The sequence below is a fragment of the Manacus candei genome, unplaced genomic scaffold (assembly GCF_025592945.1).
Source record: "Manacus candei isolate 608988 ecotype Guabito, Panama unplaced genomic scaffold, ASM2559294v1 h1tg000084l, whole genome shotgun sequence".
NCBI lineage: Eukaryota > Metazoa > Chordata > Aves > Passeriformes > Pipridae > Manacus > Manacus candei.
The window spans coordinates 130,042-154,322 of record NW_026138132.1 but is presented as its reverse complement, the minus strand read 5'-3'; the positions used below and the strand labels follow the sequence as shown (position 1 = coordinate 154,322).

The 24,281-nt window shown below is 54.3% G+C and overlaps 1 protein-coding gene across 1 annotated transcript; it reads right to left on the bottom strand.

The window, feature by feature from the left end:
- Positions 1-154: 154 nt before the first annotated feature.
- Positions 155-23,691, bottom strand: SNRNP200 (small nuclear ribonucleoprotein U5 subunit 200). Its single transcript, XM_051812131.1, has 45 exons — positions 23,517-23,691; positions 22,823-22,986; positions 22,031-22,202; positions 21,272-21,464; positions 21,011-21,066; positions 20,359-20,457; positions 20,002-20,154; positions 19,458-19,557; positions 18,973-19,109; positions 18,179-18,262; positions 17,786-17,959; positions 16,681-16,818; positions 16,407-16,562; positions 15,818-15,988; positions 14,946-15,139; positions 14,301-14,424; positions 13,826-13,975; positions 13,397-13,507; positions 12,653-12,784; positions 12,085-12,273; positions 11,472-11,669; positions 10,881-11,033; positions 9,754-9,834; positions 9,349-9,432; positions 8,833-8,939; positions 8,638-8,756; positions 8,111-8,265; positions 7,661-7,850; positions 7,178-7,351; positions 6,539-6,699; positions 6,074-6,301; positions 5,595-5,786; positions 4,917-5,095; positions 4,274-4,425; positions 3,538-3,646; positions 3,330-3,438; positions 2,941-3,130; positions 2,675-2,839; positions 2,391-2,512; positions 1,975-2,118; positions 1,169-1,345; positions 927-1,087; positions 755-836; positions 580-672; positions 155-493 (listed from the first exon to the last, which is right to left on the bottom strand). Exons 1-45 carry the CDS (start codon positions 23,559-23,561, stop codon positions 350-352), a joined length of 6,411 nt encoding a protein of 2,136 aa, XP_051668091.1. The 5' UTR covers positions 23,562-23,691; the 3' UTR covers positions 155-349.
- Between the last annotated feature and the right edge of the window lie 590 nt (positions 23,692-24,281).

Genomic DNA, 24,281 nt, shown 5'->3' with positions numbered 1-24,281 from the left:
AGGGGAAGCACTGAGGTGTTGGGATCATCATAGTTTTCCCAGAAATGTCCTAATTAGTGCTGCTAATGAGCTTGTTGAGCCTCAGGGTGAAGGCAGAGCTCAGTGAGTCTGGAGTCACACTTTTTCCCCCCCTCCTCACCCCATCAGCACAGAGTCAGGTCCCAAGATTTATTGCAGTTGCTGTCATGCAGCTCCTGCCTAGAAAACACTGTACAAAGCATCCACACTTTAAAAAACCAAAGGAAAACACGTGGAAAACACATGGAAACAACACAAAGGGAGGGGACACGAGTGCTGTGGAGGTTGGGGGTGGGGGGCTGAGCTCTGGGGGGGCTCCTCTGGCCTGGGATCAGTCAGAGTCGCTGTCGCTTTCCGCCTCCTTCACGTCTACACTGAACTTGTACTCCTGGTCACAGCCCATGTAGGCGTCACTCATGAAGTACAATGTGTAGTTGTGAGTCCCTGTGGCTGGAGCCACGAAATCCAGCTTGACCTGGGTGGGGAGGGGGAAGTGTTGGGATGGCAGCAGGGACAGCAGGGAAGGGTCCTGTGCCACCCCCGGTGCCACCCCCTACTCACCTTGGCCTTCTGCTGCAGCGTCAGGCGCTTGATGGAGATGAGGCTGTTGGACTTGGAGTCTCCGATCACCACCCACCAGCCCTCCTCACGTTTCTGAGGGGGAGGGAGGAGCAAACAGGTGAGATCTGGGGACAATTCCCCCCCTCCCTAACCTGCCACCCCGGTGTCACCATACCTGAGGGAACAGGGGTGCAATGACAGGCCCTGTGACCTCCTCCTCACGCTCCAGCTGCACCAGCACCACCACGGGCCCTCCACTGCAGGAACAGAAACACAGAATCGTGGAATGGTTGGGGTTGGAGGGACCTTAAATTCCACCCAGCTGGAGGGACCCCAAGGCCACCCACCTGCGGATGCTGTCCTTGTCCACCACCTCGTAGGACAGCTCGATGTTGGGGTAGCGGTTGCAGAACCGGGCGACATCGGCGATCTGGGCATCTGAGAGCTGCAGCAGCGCATTTCTGTCCTCGTCCTCCATCTCCATGATGTCAAACACGCTCTCCACACCCTGCAAGGAGGGATTTTTTCAGCCTGGAGCTTCCCGGCACTCCAAGGGCAGGATCCTGGTGCTCCTCCCACCAGGATTTACCTTGTCCGTGCAGCGCTTGATGTGCTCTGAGGTGAAGTGAGGCAGCTGCTTGAGGTAGGAGTCCTTGGACCACATGGCCTGGGTGACCATCTGGGCCAGCTCCATGGCGGCCAGAGCTGGGCTCAGCCACCCATTGCTGGACAGCACGTCCACGCAGGCCTGGATCAGCCGGATCGCCTGGACATGGGGGACAGGAACGGGTTAAGGGGTGGAGACAGTGACATGGGGAGTTGGGTTGGTGTGCCCAGGGTTTGGTAGCGGAGGGGCTACAGGGTTGGATTCAGTGAGAAACTGCCAGAAGTTTGCCCCATGTCCAGCAGAGCCAATTCCAGCAGACCCAGGACAGACCCACCACTGGCCAAAGCTGAGCCCAGCAGGAATGACAGTTACACCTCTGGGATAACACGTTTAAGGAAAAAGTTATGGCACAGATGGAACTGGGTGCAGGGAGGAGCAGAGTGAGAACATGTGAGAGGAGCAGCCCTGCAGAGCAGGAGGAGCAACATGCTATGAACTGACTGTGACCCCCATTCCCATCTCTGGAGGTAGGAGGGAGAGCCTGGGAAGGAGGGAGGGGAAAGTGTTTTTTGAAGACTTATTTAACTTTTCATTATCCTGCTCTGATTTGGTTGGTAATAAATTCAATTCCTATCCCCAGTTCGAGTCTGTTTTGCCCATGGAGGTGATTAATGAGGGATCTCTCCCTGTCCTTATCACAACTCATGGACCTTTCCCTATATTTTCTCTCCCCTGTCCAGTTGTGGAGGGCAGTGACAGAGTGGTTTTGGTGGGTCCCCCAGCCCCACCTTGCTGAGGATTTCCTCGGTGTCCGACTGCAGCTCCGCACTCAGCTGCATCCGGGACAGGTGGGCCTGGAGCAGCAGGTTGGTCTTGACGTGGGGATCATTGAATTTGGGGTTGGTCAACTTGTGGGGGACCTTTTGGGACAGCTGTGGGAAGAAATGATTAACCCATCAATGCTTTACCCTGAAAACATGGACAATTCCATCCCTGGGGTGATGCAGAGAAACCACCTTTTGGAATCACAGCATTAATTAGGATGGGAAAGAGCTCTGAGATCACAGAATTGCAGAATTAATTAGGTTGGAAGAGACCTTCAAGGTCACTGAGTCCAACCTGTGACCAATCCCCACCTTGTCACCCAGCCCAGAGCTCTGAGCACCATGTCCAGTCGTTCAGAAATTGCCCCCCTGAGCCTCACCTGGCGCAGCAGGTTGTCCTCGTGGTGCCGGATGGGGATGTTCTCGTACTCAGCGGCATTGGAGATGATCTCAATGAGCCCTCTCACCTTGGTCTTGGCATTAAGGGACATGCTGAAGAGCTCTGGGGAAGGGAGGAGTGGAGACAGCATGAAAACACTGATTTTTTCAGAGAAAAGAGGCAAAAGGATGGAGTTTTACACACCCACAGCACCTTCTCTGTCACCTGTGGCACTGGATCAGGGACGGAGGGCAGGTGTGGTGCCTGTCCCTGGGGAGCCCTCACCTATGGTGGTGTAGTTGATGTAGTAGTAGGCAGCAATCATGCCCAGGTTCAGAGGAGCCACATCCATCTCATCTTCGATGCTGATGCACTTGGACTGCTCCAGGTCGCTCAGGGTCTGCTCCACCAGCTCGGAGAGGTGATCTGAAAGGTGCCTGTGGGACACACCTGTGGGTACAGCAGAGCTCAGAGACTTTCCAGGAAGGGCAAAAAAAGCTACAGAGCCCACAGGCAGAGGGTCCCTGATACCCTCAGCCCTCTCTGCCCACCTTGCAGGTTGTAGTAGTTGGGGTTCTGGGTCATCCTGCGGTACAGGAAGGTCCATGTGAGATAATCCACCGCATCCTGCTTGTTCTCGATGGTCTTGGTGACGATCTCGGCGTTGAAGTGGTCGTGCATGCAGTGATCCAGGTGGGATTCCACTGGCAGGGGCTCGTACAGGAACTTCTTGAAGAAATCCTACAGCCAGGGCAGGAGGGAAGGGGTAAATAAACCTCCAAAATCCCAGAGCGACTCCCAGGTCGCAGCGCTATTGGGAGGGTTTGGGTCATCTCCACGGCTCTGAGTGAGGGTTATCCATCAGCTGGGAGAGAAACATCTGCCTCCACACCCTAGGAAGATATTTGAAGACCAGGAACGTGCTCCAGCCCTCACCCACCTTCTTGGACCCCTGGCACATGATGACACAACGGCCCTCATCGTCCTGCAGTGGGCGGTTGGCGTGGCCCACCATCTGCAGCACATCGTAGATGGGGTAATCCACATACCTGGGCAAGGACAGAGGGTGAGCAGAGCTCCAAGGAGAGCTCCCAGGGATCCCCCTGGGCAGGAATGAGGCCCTGTGGGATTGGGGGGGCTCCACTCACGCATGGATCTTGCCGTTGTAGTACTGGGTGTCCATGATGATCACCAGGTGGGCCGCGATGTTCATGCCCCAGCACAGGCTGCGGGAGGCCACCATCACCTGGACTGCGCCTGGAAGGGGAACAGGAAGGGTGCTCAGCAATTCTGCAGGGCACTGGAATTGGGGGGGGGAGAGATCTGTGGGGTTCTGTGCTCCCCAGAGGGGTCTGGGAATACAGGGAGGTGCAGGAAAGGTGGGGGGTGATGTTTAAGATGGCAGATTTTTGGATGTGAGAGGTAGAGGATCACAGAATCATTGAATGGTTAGGGTTGGAAGGGACCTTAAAGATCTTCCTGTTCCACCCCCTGCCATGGGCAGGGACATCTTCCACTATCCCAGGTTGCTCCAAGCCCTGTGCAACCTGGCCTTGAACACTTCCAGGGATCCAGGGGCAGCCACAGCTGCTCTGGGAATTCCATTCCAGCCCCTCCCCACCCTCACAGGGAAGAATTCCTTCCTACTATCCCACCTAACCCTGCCCTCTGTCAGTGGGAAGCCATTCTTCCTTGTCCTGTCCCTCCAGGCCATTGTCCAAAGTCCCTCTCCAGCTCCTGGAGCCCCTTTAATCTCTGGAAGGGGCTCTCAGGTCTCTGTTAGAAGTGCCACAAAGCTTGGACAAGGTGTCATCTCCAGTCCCAAGACTTTGGGCACTGTTGAGCTCCATGGAAAAGGGTTCCAGGCCCTGTCCCCACCCTTACCAGAGCTGAAGAGCTGCTCCACCACACGTCGTTCCATGGCCGTGAGCCCCTCGTGCAGGTACCCAACCCCGTTCACCAGTGTCTCCTTCAGGGTGTTGTCGTTCAGCTTGTCCAGGTACGGCACCAGGTCCTTCTCTGCGCAGTGCAGGAACCTGCCCGGGAACCATAGAATGGTTTGGGTTAGAAAAATCCAGTAAGATCATCGAGTCCAACTGTTCCCCCAGTGCTGCCCAGGCCACCACTGACCATGTTCACAAGTGCCATGAGGGATGGGGACTTCACCCCTGTGCCAGGGCTGGACAGCCCTTTCCATGAAGGAATTTCCCAATATCCAACCTGACCTTCCCCTGGCACAGCTTGAGGTCCTTTCCCCTTGTCCTGTCCCTTGTTCCCTGGGAGCAGAGCCCGACCCCCCCAGCTCCCCCTCCTGTCAGGGAGTTGCAGAGAGTGAGAAGGTCCCCCTTGAGCCTCCTTTTCTCCAGGTAGAGCCCCCCCAGCTCCCTCAACCGCTTCCCCAGCTCCGTCCTCTTCCCTGGACACGCTCCAGCCCCTCGCTGGGGTTCAAGTCCCCCTGTGATGTCCCCCCAGGTGCCCCATGTCCCCCTCCAGGTGCCCCATGTTCCCCCCAGCCCTGTGTCCCCACCTCTGGCGCTGCACATCTGAGGCACAGGTGGTGAGGATGTTGATGGCCGTGAGCCGGGTCTGTTTGCGGGACGGCACGAAGACAATGACGGGTTTTTTGGGCGAGTGCTTCATGACAGCGTGGTACACAGGCTTGGCCATGGACAGCAGCCGCGTCTGCGTGTGGCTGATGTTGAAGCCCTGCCCAGGGAGAGTCACCAAACCAGTTACGTTTTCTTTAAAAATATAGATATTGTATTATAATCACATTATAATCACATAATCACACTATAACCACATTATAAAATATATTAATAGTCTTGTGCCAGCTGCCTTAATTACCTGTATCAGTGATTAGTTAATGTGGACTAGGAGACATCTTAGATTTGGGAACAAGGGTTGTGTGTCAGAGCAAAGAAGGCAATAATAATTGCAATAATATATAACAATGCAATATAATAAAATAATAACTTATATTTTTATTAATTAATTAATTTATAAACCCCAATCATTATAAATCCCTTTCACTCTAATCTATCCCAAAAGGATTACTAACAAGAATCAATGAAACAAGAATTAACAATAACAGGAACTAACAACAATCCCAAGGGATTATTAACAACAACAAGAATTAACAACAATCCCAAGGCACCATCCCCCTCCGGGGCAGGAGGCACACAGGTGCCATTCCCAGCCCTACCTGGATGTGCAGCTCCAGGGGCACGGGGCGCACGTTAGGGTGGAAGTTGAAGGTGGAGGTGGCACTGCAGCCCAGCCAGTGGGCCACGTCCTTGGCGTTGGACAGGGACGAGCTGAGGGCCACGATGCGGATCGGCCGCTCGATCTGAGAGGAGATGTAGCGCATCCGGGAGCAGATCACCTCCAGCACGGGCTGTGGGGACACACCTTGGAGTGGGAATGGGGACATGGAGAGCTCCCTGCTGGGGGACAGGTGGGAGATTCCAGGGGATGCCCCTCCTGAGCTTCCCAAGGGATACCGCTCTCCTATGCCAGCCCATGGGAGAATTCCCAGCTGGGGAAGTTGAGCTGAGACTGGATACAGGATCAATCCACCCCATTCCTAGCAGGAAAAGCTGATCCAGACTGGACACAGCACCAGTCCATCCACCATGAGGGACATCCCCCAAGGAGAAGCACTTTCTCCCCTCCCCAGCTCACCCCATTTTCCCCCCCAATCAGGTGCACTTCATCCACGATGAACAGGTTCACGTTCTGGACATTCTTCCTCTGCTTCCAGCGGCGGGACAGGATGTCCCACTTCTCCGGGGTGCTGATGATGATGTTCCCTTTTCCCAGCAGCTTCAGGTCGGTGCTGGTTTCCCCCGTCAGCAGAACCACCTTCTTGTTGAGGCGCTCCTGGAACTTCTCATACCAGTCCATGAAAACCTGCCAACGAATGAGAAAGATGCTGCTGTTACCCTCAAATTCCTACCAAATTCCTGATGCAGGCTGGCAGTGGGATAGTGCCTCTGCTCCCTCAGGGAGGACACAATAATCAGATAACTCTGGAGTTATCCCAAGGGTTGTGACAGCAAAGAAGGGATGAGGAAAATGAAACAGGGGATGAGGATGGAAATCAAAGCTGAGATAAAGCCCCAGGTATTCCCAGGATGTTGGACCCACCTGCTCTGCCAGGGCCTCCATGGGAGTGATGTACACACAGCGTCCCTCAGAATTCTGGAGCAACATCCTCAGGATGGCAAACTCGGCACAGATGGTTTTCCCACTCCCCGTGGGGGCTCCCACAAACACGTTGTCGTCGCTGTTGTAAACCGTGTTGAACACTGGGGACACAGGGACAACCAGCTCAGTGAAAATCCCCATGGATTTCTGGGAATGGGATGGGAAAACATGGTCTGGATCCAGCCTACACAAGAGGAGCTCCAGAAAAGGCTGTTTAGGGAGTTTTAGCCTAGGATTCACTGAGCAAAACAGGTTCTCATCTGTGACAGGAGCTCCCAAGTGGGAATTCCCCACTCCAGGCAGGGAAACTCCAAGAGGGAAGAGGGAAGCTCCCAACTTCATCCCTGCAAGCAGCAGAGCTGGAAAAGTTTGGGCACAGCATCCAGGAGGAAATCTGCTGCTTCAGGAATGTGCCAAAGATCCTCTGGAGGAAGATTTTGAGACATCAAACCTCGCAGGCTCCAGGAGGTTGAGGGAGACATCATTTGGTATGAAATTCCTGACTTCACACAGATAAATCCCACAAAAACAAGGCTGGATGGGGCTGGGGGGGCAGCTTGAAGGAAGTGAAACACCCACCCTGGGTCTGGATGGGGTTGAAGAAGGGGAACTTGTCCTGGTAGAGGCTCTCGAAGGCGCTGTTCCGCAGGGCTGACACGGGCAGGGGCTGCAGGTCCAGCAGCTCCGTGGGGGGGGGATACTTCTCTGGGAGGATCAGGTGCCGGAAGGAAACGGGCAGCTGGGTCTCACAGGCTGTCACACACACAAAAACACATTTTCACCTTCAAAACCACTCCCATGGCTCCATCTCTACACACAAAAACATATTTTCAGCTCCAAAACCCCTTCCACGGCTCCCTCCCTACCCGCACAAACATCTTCCCCTCCAAACCCACTCCCACAGCTCCACCCCTGCGCTCCCGCTGTCAAGGGGTCCTCCAGTTCTGTTGTCACTTGGATTCCAGGAGGTTTTTCCTCCAGAAAAGCACTCAGAGGGAGGATTATCCAACCCCTGAGGCCCTTGGAGGAAGCACTGGGGTGCTCTGGGGTGAGGGGACTCACAGAGCCAGCGATCGGAGACCACCCGGATGAAGTACTGGGGGGGCAGTGGCTCAAACACAGGCACAAAGAAGGTCACCAGGTGCTCGTCCTGGGCATACTTGGATTTCAGCAGGAAGTACTCATGGTGCAGAATCACCTCACTGTCCACATCCTCCACCAGGATCCAGAAGGCCTCGGATGAGCCGTGGACCTGAGCAGGGACAGATCTCACCTTCAGGGCACAGCCCAGAGCCCCCAGTTCCAGACAACCAGCAGCTGTCCCACAGCAACCCAGACCCAAAAATGCCCTTTTTCCAGCAAACAGGGTATTTACCCTGATGATTTTCACAAACAAGTCCCCAAAAATGCCCTTTTTTAAACCAGAGTATTTTCCCTCATGATTTTCACAACTCAGTCCCAAAATTCCCCCTTTTCCTTGCCATCCTGATGATGTTTGGAGGCAGAACTCACCTTCTCATCCCACTGGAAGTCAGGAGCGATGGTGAGCTCCACTTTGAGGGTGGAGCGGGTGATGGGCTGTAAATGCACGGACAGCTCCAGTTTGGGGAACAGATGAACATATTTGTGGATTGTTTTGCCCATTTTGGGCATCCTGATCAGTTCTCCTGCAAGAAAAAGGGGACACCGTGACCACAGCTCCCAAACTGAGGATTCCAAGCAATCCCAGCAGCTGGAAGGCACCAGGATGAAGCCTCTGCCCTCCTCCTGCTGTACCAAGACCCTCACCAGGAACAAGCCCCCCAGTCTCTGCATCAAAACATGGAATCATGGAATGGTTTGGGTTAAAACCCATCCACTTCAACCCTCTGTCAGGGGCAGAGACACCTTCCACTAGATCAAGTTGCTCCAACCTAGCCTTGGAACACTTCCAGGGATTCAGGGACAGCCACAACCTCTCTGGACAAGCTGTGTCAGTGTCCCACGCCCCTTCCCAAAGGAGGGGTGGGAACAGGCAGCCCCTTCCCGTGCCTCAGTACCGATTTCGTTGTGGTTCAAGTCGTAGAGTCGCTCAAAGGGGAAATTCTTCTTCTCAATTTTTTTCACCACCTCCTCAGGCAGCTTCTTGAACTGGCGCAGAGGACACATGGATTGCCACCTGCAGGGACACACGGATCAGACACGGGAACCCTGGGAAGCCTGGAAGCAGGACCTCCCCGGACCTCCTCACTCACATGCGCTTGTCGATCATCTTGCAGAGGTTCAGGGTCTTGTCTGTGAGTTGGGCCCAGCCCCGGTTGAGGACGATCTCAAAGATGGCTCTCATGAGCCTCCCGGCTGACTGTGGGCATGGAGCAGCTCTGGGTCAGCATATCCCACCCTTCCCTCCTTCCCACCCCAGTTCCTGACCAGCTAAAACTCATGGAATTGTTTGGGCTGGAAGGGACCTTAAAGCCCATCCAGTCTCTCCCCCTGCCATGGGCAGGGACACCTTCCACTATCCCAGGTTGCTCCAAGTCCCGTCCAACCCAGCCTTGAACACTTCCAGGGATCCAGGGGCAGCCCCTTAATTATTGTGATTCCAAACCAGAGACTCCCATGAAGATCTCATTCCCATCCTGACAGGAATTACACCTTCCCACCGCTCCCAGCTCTGATTTCCAGAGGCATTTTTGAGCATAAACTCAATGTCTGAGGTGGAAAGAGTTGTGGGATTAGACAGATCCTAAGGGAACATGCTCGCTCCTCACCTGGGTCACATACACCATGTCAGCCATGAGGGCGAACCCCTCCAGCTTCAGCTGGGAGATAAAGGCCTGCAGGAGCACGTTGATCTGGGAAGGACAAGGAGAGGCTCTCAAGATACATCCCGGGAAAGCTGCTTTTCCTGGTGCCATATTTCCCAGGAAAGCTGCTTTTCCTGGTACCAGTGGATTGGGATGGACACGGCAGGACAGCAGTGACCAATGGGACTGGCTGTCCCCAACCAGGGACATGGAGCACCTGCGGCTCTTTGAGCATTCCAGACACATCCAGGATGTCCCACAGAGGGAAGGGAGCAGAATTCCTTGCCCAGGGGGGAATTTGCTATCCCGGCTCTCTCCCAAGGATCCTGCTCCCCTCTAGACAGGCAGAGAAGCCCCTCCAGGGCTCACCTTGGCACTGGGCTCCTCAATGCTCTCCTTCACCGGGATGGGAACTCGCTCCAGCAGCTTCTGCAGCTCCAGCTTCTCCTCCTACAGGAAAACAAGGCAGGAGGGATGAGATGATCCCTCAGGGAAAGCTCTGCTTTGTTCCTGCAGCACCAGGATCTGTGTCACCCAGAACAGGCAGATTTTTCATATTTTCCCCACTTTTCTCTGCCTTGTCTGGACACTTTTCCTGCCTTCACAAAGCTGGGAGGGGGTTGTTCCAGTGGAAAAGGGTCTGGAGGTCTTTTGAGGTCCTTCCAAGCAAACACTCCCTAGAGGAGAGCTCAAGCCATGACTCGGGAAGGGGGGGAACAGGAGAATTGCAACTCCTGAAGAAATTAAACTCACCAATTCCAGATCCCCCTTACTAAATAAAAGTCTGACAAGATTAGAAATGAATTCTAGAGAAATAATTCCTAAGGTTTTTATCCTGTTTCCTGGGAAACAGGTTCATGTCTGTTTTGCTCATCAGTCTTTTCCTCTCCTAGGAGCTTCTGAAGATTCCAATTTCCAGCTTGGAATCACTTGGAAAGAAGAAGTGGAAGATCAATAATACTTCCAAGTATTAAAAATATTTTATATTCTATATATTCTATATTCTGGGTCTCTCATTGCTCCTCTTATTCATAGGAATCTTTTCCTCACAATCATGTCTTTCCTTATTTCTTTAACCTTCTCCCTCACAGGGTGATGCTTCCAAGAAAGGCCTCAGAGAAAAAACAAACATGTTCCTTCCCTGAGCTTTTCCAGCCAGATTTTGGCATTAAAAATGGTTGTGAAATTAGGGATGCACATCCTGAAACTGGGGATGCGCTTCCTGAAGTCAGGAACGCACATCCTACAAACAGAAACTGGGATGACAGAGGATGAGAGAACTCTATCAGAAAAGACCTGGATAGAAAACACTGTGGAAAACACTAGGAAAATATGGATCAGCTATTGCAAATATACGTTGCATCCTAGTTCTTTGGGCAAAAAAAAGCAGGATTGATCCCATATCCTTCCATCTTTCTCCCTGACCGCTCTGGGACCCTCATCTTCTTTTGCTTCTGGCTCTCCTGTAGTTTTGTTGTTGTTGTTTGGCTCCGTACCTCCCTCACGGTGATGTTCCGGAATTCCGAGGACAGGGAGAAGACCCGGAAGAGCTCAATCTCGCTCAGGGTGGGTTTCAGGAGCTGGTTGTAGGTCTGCACGGTCTCGTTGGTGATGTAGTAGTGGCTGGCAATGCGGCCCAGCTCTGTCACCTGGGGGGACAAGGCTCAGATTCCAACTGCTCCTGGCACAGGCTGGATGAGAACAGGGCTGCAGCAGGGAAAATGGCTACAGGAAAAACTCCTAGGCTGCAAACATCCCAGGAAAGCTGCTTTTCTTGATTCCTGATTTCCCAGGAAAGCTGTTTTTCCTGGTGCCTAATTCCCCTTTCTTGTCTCACTCTCTCTGAAGCAATGGAAATGCAACAGGAATGGGAATCTGCCCAGGAGGCAGCAGCAAGCACAAAGCAGGTTTGAGGGCCAGGTGTTATCCCAGGTGTTATCCCAGGACCAAGTGTTATCCTGTGCCACCTCCCTGGAACCACAGACATGCCCAGCAGCATTCCTTGAGATGCGTGTTTAACTGTATCCCTTCTCCCAGCCAGGGGATGCTCTGTTGGCTCCCAGTACCTTCCCCAGGGGCTGCCTCACCTGGAAATTCCCAGTTTTCTTGTCGTACTTCACCAGGTTGTTCTTGTCCAGCATCAGGGCCGCAGTGTGCACCAGATCCAGGCGCCGCTGGTCCAGGAGCGGATCTGCCTTCAGGTCGTCGTGGGAGATTCCATAGAGGGTTGGGGAGCGCAGCATCCGGATGTACAGGTAGGTATAGCCCAGCCAGTTCACTGCATCCTGAGGGAACACCAACACCATCCCATGAACACAGCCCTTGGAAATCACAGGTGATGTTCCAGCTCAGAGCCAGGTGCTCCAGATCTGACACAGAGCCTGATCCCAGCTCAATCCCACTGGATCACACTGAACCAGAGCATGGAAGCCCAGCAGGACCACCCACAGCTCCTCTCCTGCACCAGAAAAATATTAATGAATTAAAATCCAAAAAACCACCCATCTTCCACGTGCAGGTTTTTCCCTGAGTGTCCTTTTCCACATGGAAAACTTCACTCTCAGTGACGGAAGCATCCAGTCTGCACCTGATTCCCCACCCAGTAATTACCATGGCTCCAAATCTCTTATCTCCTCCCAGTTCCCACTGGGTGCCAACCAAGGGCACAAATCCCTGAGGAAAGCAGAGATTCCCACTCACCTTGGCATTCTGGACGTTCCCAAGGACGGTCTCTGCGTTCAGCATGTCCGGGAGCTTTGACACCATCTGGCTCTCGATGGGGAGCTGTTGGTTGAGCAGGGACAGGTAATACTGGAGCTCGCCATGGGATGTGATAAGAATTCCCTCTCCTTTGGTGTCGTACTGGGGTCTCCCAGCACGTCCCAGCATCTGAAAATGGGAAAATGAGGTCAGCAAAACATCAAAGCTTTGGAATTCCATTGTTTTGGTTGGAAAACACCTCCAAGATCATCAAATTCAACCATCAAACAAGGAATTTCTCCTTGATGCCATGTCCTGGGGCTTTTCTGCCAGGTTGCTCAGCCTGCTGCTACTTCCAGCTGGCAGGAGACACATGGAAATAGCTCAGATGTGTCTGGGCAAGGAATTATGGAGGAATTATTTGTCCAGAACACAGGGACTGTCTGACAGGAAAGAATAGGGAGCGACTGCACGGAGAAGACACAAACAGAGATTTTAAATGTGGGATCTGAGGAAGGGAAAATCCTGCCCCGGGGTCCTGGTGGTTTCTTTGTTCCCAGAAGTTCACCTGGAGGATGTCCAGGGCTCCCAGCTCGGTCCAGCGCCCCTTCTCCGGGCTGTACACCTGAGTCCCCTTGATGATGACGGTGTGGGCAGGAAGGTTTACCCCCCAGGCCAGGGTGGCTGTGGAGACCAGCACCTGCAGGGAAAAACAGGGATCAAAGCCAGGCACAAACCTCTTCCCAAGGAAAACATGGATCTAAATGCTGGGCCCAACTCCAGACAAGCACAAAAGGGATAAAGACTGGGAAATGGGACTGTCTTCACAGCTGAGCATGGAAGGAGAGGTGAACAGAGGGATCTTTACCCAAATTTTCTGAGAAACAAAAAAAAAATCCTTCCATTTATCCCATGGCCAGGAAATTTTGGATGAGGTTTTGCCAAAGTGGCATTTGAGGAGGAACCAGCTCTGGGACAGAGCTCTGGCTGAAATCACCTGAAATTCCTGCCCTCTCCCCTCCTGGCCACATGTTTTTACCTATTTTATTCCTAATCTTCAGGAAAATCAGCCAGGCCAACGGGATAAATCCCTGCCCTCTCTTCTCCTGACCAAATGCTTTAAGTCTCTATTTGGATCCTATTCTTCAGGAAAGTCAAGGTTGCCTCCAGCAGCAGAGTGGGATGGGGTTGGCTACCCTTGATCCTCAGGATTTTGCCCCAAAAAGGCCACTGGAAAACAAAGACTGTGTTTTTTGTGAAGAGCCTGCCCTGGCTAAAGCTGTGACTCCTCCTGGAAGTGCTCCTGGCTCACCTGGATGTGCTTGTCAGCAAACAGATCCTCCACCAGCGTCCGGTCCACGCGGGTCATCCCGGCATGGTGGATGGCAAAGCCGTAGGGTAGGAGATCCTTCAGCTCCAGATTCTGTGGCATAAACACAACCAGCTCTGGGGTTTCTACCCAGGGAGAAAACAAGGTGGAGCATCCCAGGGAAAAGGCTGTGAATCTGCACCAAACTAGTAGGATGTTTATCATGGAATCATGGAAAAGCCTTCTAAGATCATCGAGTCCAACCATTCCCCCAGGACTACCAAGGCCACCCCTAACCCATGTCCCCAAGTGCCACATCCCCAGGGATGTTAAATCCCCCCAGGGATGGAGGCTCCACCCCTGTGCCAGGGCTGAAAGGCCTGTTCCATGAAGGAATTTCCCTAGTATCCAATCCAGTCTATCCAATCTCACCTTGCACTGCTCAGCTTCCGTCCTCAGAACTTCGGTGGAGGCTGAGCCCTCCCGCAGGAAGAGGCCCAGGGTGTCCTTCTCCAGGCACATGTCCCTGATGGCCCTGGCTGTCTTCCCAGTCTCCTTCCTGGAGTGCACAAACACCAGGACCTGTCAAACAAGCAGATGAGACATCACTGAGCAAGGAATCACTGTGGCAGCTCCTGAAAAAGATGCCCAACCCAACCTGTTCCTGGTGCTCAGGGTAAGGAGAGACCTGGAATTAATCCAGATGTGGCTGCACATCGAGCTCCTGATTTAATAGGGCAGCACACCAAAATTCCCTCATCCTAAAAGGACTATCCCTACATTAATCAGAGCTGGCACAGAGAACACTGTGTTCCTTCTCCCCTCATGGACCTCCCCTCTACTGCAGCTTCTCCAGAGCAACAGGAGCTCAAAGGGGATTAAGTGTGTCAGGAATGAAGTCTCCAACCTGGTTCTTCCCAGCATGCTCCATAATCTTCTCATAAACAATCTCATTCATGATCTGGAAGCGTTTGATGGCTTTCTTCTCTGTGATGCCAACATAGGTCTGCTCCAGGGGCACTGGGCGGAAGCTGTGGGGGAAAAAAAAACCAACCCATCAAAGAGAAAATGAGAGAAAAAACCCTCCCACAAAGGTCAAAAGGTATCCAAAGGCATCCTGCTTTTTGGGCAGCTCAACTCCTTTGTGCCTTGATGTACTCAGAGCTCTGATGGCTCTAGCTGAGCCATAAGGACCAACCACAATCCCTCCTGATTCCTGGAATCCATTTGCTACTCAGGGAGCAAAGAGGGTGTTCTGGGAACTACCATCATCCTAGTTTAGGCTTCCTTCCAGCAGCTCCTGCTGCCCACAGGGGTGGCAGAGCTTCTCTGCCTTCTCCCAGCACCTTCCTGCAGGGATGACCATGCAGGAACATGATTTGGGGGATGTATTTAATTGCTCTAGACCCAAAAATGCTTTTAATGACCCATCAAAGAGCAACTAAACATGTGCTGAAGGTCTGGTAAGGCCCTGTCACCATCTGACAGATGGACACTCTATGCTGCTGAAGGAGGGAGGTGTAAGTCCAGCTGGAAAAGCTTTCCAAGGTACCTGTTATCAAAGTAGAACAAGCCTTTGGCTGGGTCCACCCTCAGGAACGTGGCCACGTCCTCGTAGTTGGGCAGGGTGGCACTGAGGCCAACCAGCCTCACATCCTCCTGGGTCATCTCGATGTTCCGGATGGCTCTGGCCACCAGGGACTCCAGGACGGGGCCGCGGTCGTCATGCAGGAGGTGGATCTCATCCTGCACAGAGGGAATGGGAACAGGGTTATCCCTGCTCCAAACTGCCTCTTTCATTGAATTGTGGAATGGTTTGGGTTGGAAGGACCTTAAAGCCATCCAGTCCCACCCCCTGCCATGGGCAGGGATACCTTCCACTATCCCAGGTTGCTCCAAGCCCCATCCAATCCAGCCTTGGACACTTCCAGGGATGGGGCAGCCACAGCTGCTCTGGGAATTCCATTCCAGCCCCTCCTCACCCTCCCAGGGAAGGAATGTCCCATCTAACCCTGCCCTCTGTCAGGGGGAAGCCATTCCCCCTTGTCCTGACCCTCCAGGCCCTTTCGAAAACCCCTTCCCCATCTTTCTATAGAAGCCCTCTTTAAGCAGGGAATTATACTTTCAAACCTTTCATCCCAAAAACCTACAAGTGGAGCAACTTGTTGATTCCCAGCCTTGGAAACTTGGGACACCTCCAGGGATGGGCAATCCACAACCTCTCTGGAAAACCTGATCCATTTTTGGGGTGATTCCTTGGCTTTTGTGGACTGGAGCAGCTCAGCGCAGGGCTCAAAGCCTGAGTGTCTCCAGAACCAAGAGACACCTTCACACACGTTCAGGAACCACAGAGACGGAGGACACAGCGCTCCCCACCCCCCTCCTCCTCCCTGCCGGGGCTTTGGAGGCCCTAGTGCCGCTCACCAGTATGACCAGTCGCACCAGCTGGGTGTAGGTCCTCTCCCCTCCCTTGCGGGTGATGATGTCCCACTTCTCGGGGGTGCACACGATGATCTGGGTCGCGCTGATCTCCTCCTTGCACAGCTGGTGGTCCCCGGTCAGCTCAGCCACGTTGATCCCGTATGTGGCCAAGCGCTGGGAGGAAACCACAGGGCAAACATGGACAGCCTCTTCCATGAAGGATTTCACTATATCCAATCTAAACCTCCCCTGGCATAGCTTGAGGCCGTTTCCCCTTGTCCTGTCCCTCGTTCCCTGAGAGCAGAGTCTGACTTCCCCCAGCTCCCCCTTCCTGTCAGGGAGTTGCAGAGAGCGAGAAGGTCCCCCCTGAGCCTCCTCTTCTCCAGGCTAAGCCCCCACAGCTCCCTCAGCTGCTCCTGGTGCTCCGGACCCTTTCCCAGCTCCGTCCCCTTCCCTGCACACGCTTCAGCTCCTCAATGTTTTGTCATGAGGAGCCCAAAACTGCTCCCCAAATTCAAAGTGCCTCCCAGCACAGGACACCTATCCACCCTCACCTATGTTCCCACATGGGCAGGACCAAACCTGTCCTCACCTTCCCAAAGCTTCCCACCATCTCCTGCACCAAGGACCTCATGGGAGCAATGTAGATGATCTTGAAATCATCCACGTTGATGGTCCCGTCCATGTTGATGTGCTTCCCGATCTCCCTCAACATGCACATGAGCGCCACGTTCGTCTTCCCAGCACCCTGGAAGGCAAGATCACCAAATCCCATCAGATCCCTGGCTTCTTCAGGGGAAAGGGTCTCCCAAAGTCATTATCCTTGTGGGTTCCCCTCACACAGGCCCTGAATCCTGGGATCTCACCGTGGGAGCACAGAGCAGCAGGTTCTCATCCGACTCCAGCGCTGCACGGTATAGTTTGCTCTGGATACGGTTCAGGGTCTTAAACCCCTCAAATCCAGCCTGGGCGTATTTGGGCAACTTTTCCACAGAAACCAATTGCTGAAAAGTGGGGAGAAAAATGGGAAAACACTGAGTTCAGCCTTTGTTACAATCTCAGAGGCTGCAGGGCAGATGTGGGATCTTGAGGACAGCCTGGTGAGCAGCAGCAGGGATGTCTTATTTCCAGATGGGAGGAAAATCCCTGTGCCCTGGGATCATGGAGCAGGTTAAGGAAGGATCAAACAGGGCTCATTAGCAGGCACATGCACTTCAACCAGGCTAAGTTATATCTGACTACACATCAGAAGATCAAACCCCTGCTGTGCTCCTGTGGTGGGACAGATCAGACCACATTGGTGCTTCCAGCACGGATCAAAAGAGGGGATTTATCCCAATTAATCACACAGCTCCAGCCCACACGTGAAGGAGAGAGAAAAAGCAGAGCTGAGGGCTCAGCAGAGCAGCTGGGCGGGGCAGAGCAGCCCCAAAACGGAAACCACTGCACAGGATGAACAGTCCACAAGTGGGAAACCAGAAATCAGGAAGTGTCTTCAGACACGTGGAAAAGAAGGGTCTGCAGGGAATGTGAGAGAGAGGAACAGCCACATCAAAGCTGCTGAGTCACAGGAAGTGTCTGTCACGGCATCAGCAACAGCTCAGGGACTCACACAATGGTTTGGGTCGGGAGGGAACTTAAAGGTCATCCTGTTCCAAACCCTGCCATGGGCAGGGACACCTTCCACTATCCCAAGTTGCTCCAACCTGGCCTTGGACACTTTCAGGGATGGGGCATACACAGCCTCTCTGGGAATTCCATCCCAGGCCCTCACTCCCTCACAGGGAGGAATTCCTTCCCAATATCCCACCCAAATCTCCCTTTTTCCAGTAGGAAGCCATTCCTCCTTGTTCTGTCCCTCCATCCCTTATCCAGAGCCCCTCTCCAGCTCTCTGGGAGCCCCTTTAGGCACTGGAAGGGCTCCAAGGTGTCCCTCAGTACTAAGTAAGTGAGAACAGACAGGTCACCAACCTCTTCAGCCCCAAAAGGCTTTGGTTTCAGGGCAGGCACATGAACCTCCTCGTAGCCCTTGCGCTGCCGGCGGAAGGATCCATCCGGGAGCTGGCATCGCTTGTTGGCCATGAAGTGACTGCCCTGGGCAAACACCAGATCCTCCAAATCCAGCACCTGTCGTGGAGCCAGTGCCTGGAGACAGATGGGAAAGGGGTACAGGTTAGGGAACAACATTCTCCTGGTGTTTTCACCCTGGGATGAAAGGAAAAGCTACTGCATCCAGCTGGAAAGCGCCTCTGGAGCACATCAGGGCTTGTTCATGGTATCTTCATGCTCATGTTACTGCAAATACCCTTTTTGCTCTGACTGAGCATGTTTCAGGAAGACTGGGAACAGATCCAAGGGTTTTACCTCTCCTCCTTGGTCCAGATCCATGGTCTCCAGGTCCGTGTCCATGCGGGACTGCCGCACACGCTCCCGGCGGGACCGCTCTTCCTGTGGGGAGAGACCAGGAGTCAGCCCTGGGAACAGCCTGAGCCTCCTCCGTGGGCTGCAAGGAGCTCCTGTCACACCCTGTAGGTCCTGTGCCCCCATTCCCTTTGGGCATAGGCATCCACAGAAACAGGAAAAACCATTTGTGGCAGAAAAAACCAGTGCCCTCAAGGCCAGGACATAAACGTGACATCTGGGAGAGCAGAAGGGAAGCAGGGAGGGAAAACGCAGCCAGCAGCACTTCCCAATCCCAGAGACACCAAATACACAACATAACCAGGGGAGTTTCCAGCCACAAACCAGAAATGTAGTATTAATCCCATAAAACAACCCCCAAATCAGTTCTGGAAGAGCAAAGGCCAAGCAGGGGTCATCCTGCACAGCAATAATCAGGTTCAGTGTTCCATTCCAGCCCCAGAGAAGCAGAGGTGACAACGACAGGGGTTGAGCCTCATATGGGGGAGGCCAGAGGTGAAAGAGGACACTTGAAGACAGTTCATAAATGTGCAAGTTGCTGACATGACCCTTTTCCTGGGAAAGCAGAGCCCTGCGTACCTCAAAAATAAGAAGTGGTGAAAAGATTGTCCTTTCTGAGCAGCATTTCCCACGGACTGGGGGTTCCAGCTTGGTCAGCAGCTCCTCTCTCCCACCCAAACCAACCCAGACAGTCCACAGCCAATCCCCCATCCTGCCCCAGCTTCCCCCCAGCTCACCCGGATCAGATCCTCCTTCTCTGTTTCGTGCAGCTGGTACAGGAACTTGGAGAGCTCGGGATCTGCCTCCATCTTGCCCATGATCCTTTCCTTCTCAGCTTCACTCTGGGCACTGGCCAGCAAAGTGCAGTACAGGACTGGGGGGGACAGGAGTGAGGGTGAGCCAAACAAGGGACTAACACGGGTCCAACCTTCCCAAGGCAACAGTTCAAAAGCCTTGGATTGTGGTGGAATCATGTCAGAAGAGCAGGAAGTGGAGGGGGAGATGAAGGTGGAGGTGTGAAGAAGGAGTTGACAGTGAGAGTGAAGGTGGAAGTGAAGGTAGCGGAGAAGGTGGAAGGGAAGGGGAGGTAGAGGTGAGGGCGGAAGGGAAGAGGAAGGTGATGGCAGAGGGTGATGGTGGAGGTGTGAAGGTGAAGGTGAAGGAGGTGAAGGAAGTGAAGGCAGAGGTGGAGGTGATGGAGGTGAAGACGAAGGTCACTCACTCATCATCCGGTGCTGCCGCAGGACCTTGATGAAGTCAAAGGTGTTGAAGCCCAGGAGCAGAACCAGCTGGTTCTCACATTCCCGGTCATCACTGGCAGTCTGGGAGAAGAGATACGGAATGACCAGTAATCTCTGTGCCCGCAGGCCCTGGATCCCTGTCTTCCATGAAACTGAAGGCACGAGCAGCTCAACAGCAGCAGCAAACAAGGCCAGGTTTGAGCAACTGAGCCTGAAATAACAATCTCACCTTCCCTCTAATTCCCTTTTTTCCCCACCAGGCCATGATGCCCAAAACACATCAGCAACAGAATTAGGAGGGAAATGGACACCACGGATGCTGATCTCCCAGCAAACACCAACACAAACCCAACCATCTCCCCCTCAAGAGATCCCTGTGAACTAAGACTAAGCCCAGCCTAATCCAGTCTTGTCCACAACTCAATCTAATGTGAAGAAACCTAAATTTTTGGGGCAAATTCCTGCCTTCCAGGCAGATAGACACTTCAAGGTCGCTGTGATCCCATAGATCAGGTGTCCACTGACCTTCAGGATCTCCAGCACCTCATCTGCCTTCTTCTGGGACACGATGGCATCATCGTAGAAGCGGCTGAGCTGCCGCTGGAGCCAGAAGGCATCGATGTCTCTGGGGTGCAGATCCTTCTTCTTGGAGCTCATCAGCTCCCCCGATGCCACGAGCTTGGGAAAAGCCCCAAAAAACATTATTTCCCTGCGGCCTTGGTGTGGTGGAGCCAGAGTTTGGGGTGTCAGAGGGATGTTCATTCTTGAACACCCGTTTTGGCTGCACTCAGAGAACTCCAAGGCTCCTTTCCACCCCCAAAACCCAACAGGATCACCAATCCTGCTCCAGATGATCCCAAGCCCACGTTCCATGTGACTCACGTTGGCTGAGAGGGTGCAACGCACGACAGCCTCGTCCCCTTCCATGTCATCGTCCGACGCCTCGTCACGGACTTCCCCGTAAATGTCCTCATCCCCTTCCTGTAGAAAGCAGGAATCTGGTAAGTGGCTCTTCCAAACATCAAAGAGCAGCTTTTCATTGGCAAGAATGACTCATCTGGCAGCTCATTCCCAAGGGGAACAGCCTGACTTGTGCTTTTAGCGGGAACGTGGCGCTGCAGCTCAGGTGAAGCTCCACGTGGTATTTCTACTCTAAACAGGATCTGCCAGTGACTCCTCCAACAATCCCCTATTTATCCCTCTTTTCTCTCAGCCCTTTCCAAAACCAATCCTGGAGAGTGTTTCTGTGCAACACCTCCACCCAGCGCATCCAAATCCCTCTTTTCCATCTGTCAAGCTTCCCCACGAGATCTAAATGTCACCATCTGTCTCCCATCACGCTGAGTCATGGTAAGCCTTGGATTAGTAGGATAAGCCACAAATCCTCCCCAGGCTGGGAAGTGGCATCTAAAATAATCCAGGTTCTGCCCATAAGAGACGTCCCAGCCTGAGCCAACGTCCCCTTTCTGAATGGGACAGAGGGAAATGGGACAAATGTGGTCCCTGCGGAGCCACCTCCAGCCTCATCTCCTACCTCCTCATCAGACTCAAACTGCACGTTCACCCCGTAGGTCTCATCGATGTTGTCGTCTGCAGGGAAGAGGGGAGGGAATTCAGCAGGAAATCTGGGCCACACATGCAAAACTTCCAGACCCATATCCCACCCACATCCACACCTCAGAAACACCAAAATAACGCGGTTTGGGGGCCTGGAAACCACCCCAAAGCATTTCCCTGTGTGCCAACAGCACCAGCCACCCCTCTGCCCGGCCCCACCGCCGGAGAGGCCCCATACCCATGTTCTGGATCTCCTTGTCCCCCCCATAGTCGGTGATTTTCTTGCCCAGGTTCACCAGGACGTGGTACCGCGTGTCATCCGTCTGGCCCAGCAGGAGGTCGATCTCCTTCCGACGCTCCTTGTCCCGCAGCTTCTCGTTCTTCAGCACAGCCAGGACCTCATCAGCTGCCCCACAAAGGATGTCCCGGGGCTGGGAAAGGGGTGACAAGCAAGGAATTCAATATGGAAAAAGTCTTGAATCTTTCTGGGCCCCCCAAGTACCAAAGAACCACTTCACCACAATGAAATCACCATTGGAACATCCCCAAGCCCCAAAGCAGCACCAACAGAGGAAAAAAAAGGGAAGGACAACTTTTCTTGATGCCCAGAGAAGCTGTGGATGCCCCTGGATCCCTGGAAGTGTCCAAGGCCAGGTTGGACAGGCCTTGGAGCAACCTGGCCTAGCAGGTGTCCCTGCCCATGGAACTGGATGGTCTTTAAGGTCCCTGCCGAGGCAAACCACTCCATCTGCTAGTTTAGACTGCATATTGGGAAGAAATATTGGATGTCCCCGGGTCCCTGGAAGTGTTCCAGGCCAGGCTGGATGGGACTTGGTCTATGGAAGGTGTCCCTGCCCATGGCAGGGGGTGGAATGGGATGATCTTGTCCCTCCAACCCAAACCATTCCATATCTCCATGAACCCATGGGATGACAGGGATAGATTAACCAATCCAAGGGCTGGATCTCTCTAACCCAGGCTGTGATCCCAGCCTCACCTGGTCCCCCAGGGCTGCCTGGATGAAGCTCAGCAGGACCTCGTAGGTCTCACGGGTCTCCTTGGTCTTGGGTTTGTAGATGATCCCAACCATCTCATCGATGCCCTCGGACAGCAGAGTGTAGCCCTTCATCTTGTTGATGTCGTGCCTGTCCTCGTCCCTCTTCCTCCTCCTGTGGACAGGAGCCGGAGCGGGACATGGAGTCAGAGCCACAAAGTACCACAAGGCTCCTTAATTTCAAAAATAAAGGGGTAAAACTGATTGATTTTAATTTCTCCCCTTTGATTTTCAGTTCCTAACACAGAGCAAGTGACTCCAAGTGGAGAAAACGATGTGTTTCTGACATGCACGTTGGTGGGGTTTGGTCTCCAGCCCTGTGCTCGCATCACCACAAGGTTTTCCACCTCCAAATATTCCCAACACTGGAGAAGAGAAGGGTCCAGGGAGACCTTGGAGCCCTTTCCAGTGCCCAAAGAGGCTCTAGGAGAGGGACTTTGGACAAGGGATGGAGGGACAGAACAAGGGGGAATGGCTTCCCACTGGAAAAGGGGAGATTTGAGTGGGATATGGGGAAGAAATTCCTCCCTGTGAGGGTGGGGAGGGGCTGGGATGCAATTCCCAGAGAGGTTGTGGCTGCCTCTGGATCTCTGGCCATGCCCAAGACCAGGCTGGACCCTGCTCTGGTGTCAGGCCAGGGGTCTTTAAGGTCCCTCCCACCCCAAACCTTTCTGTGACCCCCCAAAATGCTGTTTGGGGACAGGAATTCCCATTCCAGGCCCAGCTCCCACTCACTTGGCTCTTCTCTCCTCCTGCATCTGGGGTTTGGTCCTCTGGGCCTTGTCTCCCATGCGGGTCCCCTCGAGCTTCCCCACCAGTGACAGCACCTCCCCTGTAGGCTCGTCCCGGCGCGTGCGATCGATCAGGGACCGGTCGGCTTGGAGCACCAGGTTGGAGTTCTGGGGGATGGAGAACGGGGTCAGGGGGGGTCAGGGAAACCCTGAAACGGGGCTGGGGGGGGGGAGCAGGGAGACCCTGGAATGGGGCTCAGGGAGATGAGGATCCTGAAATGGGTCTGAGGGGAACTGGGAGGGGTCCCAGAATGAGGCTGAGGGGGGTCAGGAGGTCCCAAAATAGGTCAGAGGGGTCCTGAAACGGGTCCCTGTATAGGACTGAGGGTCCTGAAATGGGGCTCAGGAACACCGGGGGTCCCAAATGTGCGGCTGAGGAGGATCAGGGGATCCTGAAATGGGACTGAGGGAGTCAGGGGGTCCCACTGGAGATCCCACCAAGGGGCCGAGGGGGCTGGAGTGGTCCCTCCATGGGGGGGGGGGGGGCCTGGGGATCCCGAAATGGGTCCCAACCTGGGGCTGAGGGGGGCCTGGGGGGTCCCGAAGGAGGGACTGAGGTGAGTCAGAGGGTCTCACCGTGGCGCTGAGGGGGGTTGACGGTACCGGAGGAAGATTCACGGCACTGGGCCCGTACTCACCGCCTTGTACTCATACTGCAGGCTCCGGGCGGTCACGTCCGCCATAGTGGGGCCGAGATGGGGGCCGAGGCCGGGACCAGGGTCAGAACCGGAGCCGGGGTCGGGGTCGGGGTCGGACGAGGCCGCGCGGCCGCCGCGCCAGAACTTCCGGGTCGCGCCGTCGTTTCCGCCTGACCCGGAAAAGCGTCCACACCCCGGGAGCGCAAGGCCGCGCCCACCCCACTCTGATTGGTTGGTGCGGGCTACACCCCGCCCCCCGGCACTGAGAAATGGCTATGATTGGTTTATCTGCTCGCCCGCCGCGTTCTGACTGGCCAGCAGATGTGTGGGTGGGGCGGAGAGTTTGAAAACGCAGGGGCGGGGCAGAGGCGGGGTCAGCTCTCCGTTCGCCGCTTTCTATTGGCTGTTCCCGAGTAAGCCACACCACCTGCTCCTGGCCCTGCCCCTTCCGCGGTGAGGGGACGCGTGAGGGCCTCGCGAGATGCTGCCCACCCTGCCAGCCCCCCGCCAGCCCTTCTGCTCCTCCCAGGCGTCTGTCCTGCTCCCGGTGCCACGGCCTGGTGCTGTGTGCCCCACGCGTGCCGCGGACGCTGCGCCCTCGTTATCTCTGCCCCGCTAATTAGTGGAGCAGTGCCAATGCCAGCGCCTGGAGTGGTGCCCGCCGGCCATGCCAGCCTGGCCCTGCCCCAGCGGGGACATCACCACGGGGGTTTTGAGGCCCCTCGGTGACACGGCACCTTCCCCCTCCAGTTCCTGGGGGTCACC